The 5279-nt window shown below is 47.6% G+C and overlaps 1 protein-coding gene across 1 annotated transcript; it reads right to left on the bottom strand.

Moving 5' to 3' along the window:
- Nucleotides 1–1144: 1144 nt before the first annotated feature.
- MYOCOS (myocilin opposite strand) lies at nucleotides 1145–3851 on the bottom strand. Its single transcript, XM_077155752.1, has 2 exons — nucleotides 3757–3851; nucleotides 1145–1304 (listed from the first exon to the last, which is right to left on the bottom strand). Exons 1-2 carry the CDS (start codon nucleotides 3849–3851, stop codon nucleotides 1145–1147), a joined length of 255 nt encoding a protein of 84 aa, XP_077011867.1.
- Nucleotides 3852–5279: the final 1428 nt, after the last annotated feature.

The following is a 5279-nucleotide window of genomic DNA, read 5'->3' as shown; positions in this document are numbered from 1 at the left end:
GCTGTACAAAATGGTAGCCTTCAGCACATGTAGCTACTGAGCCCTTGAAATGTGGTTGATGCAACTAAGAAACTGAGTTTTTAATGTTAATGAATCTACATTAAATGTGAATAACCACATGTGAGTAGTGTCTATACTATTGGATGGTACAGGTCTGTTCCCTCGTCTGACTGAGGATTAGGTGATGTGGTTTGTGTTGAGCACTGTGCTGGTGACAAAGGATGCTTGGTGCATGGTCCCCTGCCTTGTCCCACACGGTGTAGAAAACTACATGTAAGGAACCTACTACCTTCGACGCCACGGGTATAGCCCACTGACTGTGGGGAAGGGGCTGGAGCACATTTTTAAGGGCAGAACTGGAGAAAGAACACCCACAAGGGCTCTATAAAGAAGTGGACACAAAGATGGCAGGAGAGAGTATGTCCCATATAAATAAATTTCAGTTACTAGATTTCCATAATTCTTCAGAAGTTTCCTAGAGACCCTTAGAAGTATGGTGGCGTCTGCTGAGGGACCTGAGCAGGTGACCCAAATGATGGACTTCTCTCCAACCAGATCACTCCACTCTTGGCTGCTTTTCCTGGTTGGGATCCTCTGTTATAGAGTTTGAAAACCCCTTCAACCCCCAGAAGCAAACTTTGAAAGCATTCTCCATAAATGTAAAACCAACCGCCCCAGCACCAGCAAAGGGCATGGGGCTGCAGCTCAGTTAAACTAGTACAAATGGACTGTAAAAGTTTAGTGCCCCAGCCAGAGTTCTAAAAATCCAATTACCTCAGGGTTCTCTAGATCTCACATCTTTAGACATACAGTCACAGAGGCCCTGACTTTGTTCATTCAGGTTTTATAAATTAGTCATAGTTTTTTTTTTTTTAATTTATTAACTGACCATGGTAAGTATTCTAGGTAAGTTTTCAACAGCACAGCATAAAGTAAAGATCAAATATATCAGAGGAAAAAAAACACAAAAATTACACTAAGTGCATTAGTAAGGATGAACAGTTGCTCAACAGTGGTTCTAGGAGAAGAAAAAGAAGAAAGATCTTCTACCACAATCTTCAAACAATTCCTGAGGACTTCGCTGAAACTGGTTTCTGGAGTTTTACGTAAGAGGTCACTTCAAAAGGACTGAAGTTATTTATGCTTAGGAGCTTCTGGAGTCCTCAGCTGGTGAAGGAGGTGGGGCTGGAGGTACTGTGGGGTCATCCTTGTTAAGAGGAGGGACTTGGACCGAATAGGACTTAGAACAGGAATCTGAGACCTTCACTCTAGCCTCATCGCTTTTCTCGGTAAGCGTCTCGTCTCTAGGAAGAAAGGCACAGTGACTTAGTCAGATAAAGGATTAGAAAACAAAACAAAACCCAGGTCCCAGCACCTAAAGGGAACTGTTAACATTTAGGAAGACATCCTTCCCAAACTCATTGGAGCACCTTACAGAGTCACCTCCCTACAAAAATGGGATACACTGATTTGCACACTGAGTCAGCTCTTCTCAGAGTGAAGTGGGACCCACCCTCAGAGATGTCTCATGGGATGGGATTAAGAAGTCTTCCCATAAATTGACTTTTTCCATCCAATCATCTTTCTGTAAATTTCTCCCCAGCCAGGCTGTCTCAATGTTTCATTTGCATTTCAGGTCTTCTCAGAGCCAATTAGCCTTAGATGGACTACTCAACTCCCTTCTGCTCAACTTGCCCCCATCTCTACCCTGCTGAGTTCTCCTTCCCTTCTATTGAAATATGCAAGGGCTTTCCCATCTTACTGAGGGCTGGGCAATCCTGGCCTGCCAAGGAATAGGACTAACCTGTCAAGTGGTTAAAGATTCGCTAAGTACTTGCTACTTTCCAAGGGCCACTCTAGAAGCTGCAAGAGGATTTTCAGCCACACCTCACAATAAGCCTTTCAGCTATGGAAGCTGAGACAGAAGGCGATTTCCCCTGGGTATTGGTTGGTAAGAAACAGAACTGGAATCAGAACTCACATCTTCTGGCCATAAGCACACTGCTGCATCTCCCGATAACAGCAGATCCCTGATGTTGCTGAGGGGGTGTGGGGTGCTGGGACAGGGGTCGTTTGGGGGTTAGGAGAGGCCCTAGCCTTGTGCTTTTCTTCCTTCTTAGATGGATGTTAGAGCACAGTGACCACAGCCTTCTAGAGACAATGCCTCACTTTCACAGCTTAAACCACTGGGGTCAAATTAGCTATGTATCCCTATCAGCAAAGGTCTTCAGCTGCCCCATGTATATTAAGAAACCCTATATAATCTCTATCAACTTGCCCAATATTTTATGTCCCAATAAACTCTAAGGTGGAAAAGCACCGTGTACACTAGTTGGTGGAAATCAATCTTTCAAATGAGCAATTTTTTTGAACAATTTCAGATTTAATCCGGTCATCACTTAACCTCATAATATGCCTGACAAAGAGTTCAAACTAGTAATGTCAGCTCTGCCAATTTTTGTTGTTACATTATTTTTGTTGTTTTTGTTGCATTATTAGAATTATTTCGACCCAAGGCTTCTGAGCAGGAATTTTAGGCTACTTGCCCCTTCTGAGATTTACACTGGTTAAGACTAGGTAAGGTGACTGGTAAATCCGCTTAACTGACACGAGTAAACTGCAACATGATGGCATTTGGTGAAAGTGACTGAAGGCCCCCCCCACTCTTCCTCCAGCTTTGCCACCCCCGTCCTTCCATCAGGAAGGTCTCAGAACCCATATGTGACCTCTTGACACGAAAGGAAAACACTATATCTATCCAAACCCAATTTCGGTAAAGCTCAGTTTTAGTACAACTAAACTGAGCTCTAGAAAAATATCGGAGTCCTAATATTTTCTTTATACACTCTGCTGGGCTGTCCTGTGAACCCCATGCTGAGGAGCCCTGGAGTCTCTGGTGACGCTAGTGGTGAATGGTAGGAGTTTCCCACCGGGCAGAGGAGAGGCCATCACCACAGCGGCCACCCAGCATTGCCAGATTTAGCAAATAAAAATATACAGTACTCAGTTCAATTCAAGTTTCAGAAAAACAGATCGCTCTCAGTATATCTCAAAGACTGCACCCATGCAGAGAACCAACCTGTCAAGTGAGTCAAGATTCAGATTTAACTAAGTTTCTATACTAGAGAAGATATTTATCTGAAATTCAAATGTAGCTGGGCATATTCTGTTTCATCTGCTAACCCCACCATCAGGGGAAGGTCTTGACAGGTGAAGCCTTTTAGAACCCCAGCACGCAGCACAGGCAGCTATCTACTGCAGCCTTTCAAAGGCCCCTTTCCTTTGGGGCCAAGTGATCCACAAGCTGGTTGAGTTAACTTCTTTCCATAAGGTGAGGGCGTGCTTGCTGGCTCGTTTATTCGTCGTTTGCTAGCCCAGTGTTGGGCACCAGGGACATGGCAGCCAGTGAGACAAAAGCAGCCCCTTGCCTCCAGCGCACACAGTCTAGCCGGGAGTGAGGGTGAATGGTAGGGCATCCCCACGGTCCCCAAACTCATCAGATTCTCAAAGCGATTTCCGCCCCACCACTAAGAGCCACTGGTCTGCAGTGCATCCTGTGTCCCAGCACGGTCAGACCCAGATGAGTGTCACCACCCGTTGGAGGGGACCCTAAGAAAAGCCGTTTCTTTCTCTGTGAGACACCACTCGCCCGGGTGGAGGATGAATGCGCCCCCGTGAACCACGTGCCCCCGGCAGTGTCGGCCCTGGGAGGGCTCCGTGGCCCTGCACCAGCCCGGCCCGCGGCCAGAGGGGTACCTTGCGGTCATGCTGAGTCGGCGCCTGGTCACCTCAGAGGTCAGGTCTCCGTAGGGAAGGTTCATGCTGTCGCCTGCGGGGCTCTTCTGAGCCATGGCCTTGCTGCCGAGGGTTCCAGGAATGGCTCACTCTCGCGGGGCTCCCGCCGCCGCACCTGGGAATCTTTTAAGACGCAAGTGCCGCCGATTAACCTGCAGTGTTCCACCCGCGGCCAGCACGGCGTGCTTTGCAGAGGACTTTCGCTCACGGTCTCGGGGGCCCTGCCTACGGCCCACCCCCAGCCCCCACTGCCTCCCCCCCCCCCCCCCCCCCCGCCATGAAGCAGGTATTTATTCAAATACCAACTGTGGGGAACAGACCAGAAAGAGGACCGGCATTATTTCCCCAAGCCTGCAAATGAGGAAACTGAGGGCGGCTTTTCATGACCACCAGGTAACACCTGAGGAAATAGGAGCCCTGAGAGATGAGCTCACTTGCCCCAGGTTGCACAGCGGGTCCCTCAGGGTGTGTGTTGGACATCACTAGCACCTGCAGCGCTCTCTTTCCGGAGCGCTTACCTTCTAGAGAACAAGAAAGGGACACAGAAAGAGCTGGGGCTTGAGGCGAGGCTACTTGCTCAGACAAGTACAGAGCATAGACACAGGGAGTTTTGATTTTAAAAACAAAAATAATAGCTGCCAGCCACCATGGGATGTCCCTTCACGTCATCTAATCTGATAACCACAGTGACCCTGCAAGGTAAGTATTCAATGATGGGGAAACTGAGCAGCAGAGAAACTGGGTAGTTTCTCCAGGGGCTGCAGAGCTGGGATTTGAACTCAGGTTTGCCTAGCTTCAGAGATGACGCTCTTTCCACCACAGAGTCAAGCAGTCCTTGAGTTCTGCCTCCCTATCAAGCCTTCCACAAAGGAGTAGATTTGTCCTTGTTTCTAGATACTGGGTCCTGCTCTAGTGGTTGACACTGATGTTTTTACAGCATGAACTACAACAGCCTGAGCTCATCCACCTGACCTTCTGGCTGGAAAATTATATTCTTATGAGGATGCCCAGCTGACTTACCTTGATCCCAGATCAACTTGGTGTGTAATGCCTTTCCCACCTCAACTCATGATTTTGTAAAGAAATATCCTCGTATAGACTCGGCACCCAAAGAGTGGTACCACCTCTTTGGAAAAGGAAAAAGCCAAAAGCAAAAAAAAAAAAAAAAAACCACCACCAACTTCCACCCCTTCAATCTTTTATCCTTTTGCCACTAATCTCTCTCAGTAATTTGTGCTAATAGGAATGATTGCGCCCTTAGAAGTGGCGGCTGACACAAATTATCCCTGCAGAAGTAGCCTGACGAGAAATCCTCACCGACGTGGTGGGGAAATGAACCTCATGCACAGAGCTGGGGTAGGGCCTTTTGTCACCCTGGCAACAGGAGCAGTAATTCAGGTGCTGCTAAATAATGATATCTTGACCTAATATCTATTGATTACATTTTTAGAAATGGATTCATGTGCCCCCCCCCCGCGCTCCCC

Source organism: Tamandua tetradactyla, chromosome 4 (genome assembly GCF_023851605.1).
Source record: "Tamandua tetradactyla isolate mTamTet1 chromosome 4, mTamTet1.pri, whole genome shotgun sequence".
In the NCBI taxonomy this organism is placed as follows: Eukaryota; Metazoa; Chordata; class Mammalia; order Pilosa; family Myrmecophagidae; genus Tamandua; species Tamandua tetradactyla.
Note: the sequence above shows the minus strand (reverse complement) of the source record. Positions and strands in the feature narration are given on the sequence as shown.

Coding starts and splice junctions, on each gene's coding strand:
- MYOCOS (XM_077155752.1), bottom strand. CDS start 3,851: ATGGCTCAGAAGAGCCCCGCAGGCGACAGCATGAACCTTCCCTACGGA. Junction 1,305..3,756: donor CGACTCAGCATGACCGCAAG/GTACCCCTCTGG, acceptor CTTTCTTCCTAG/AGACGAGACGCTTACCGAGA.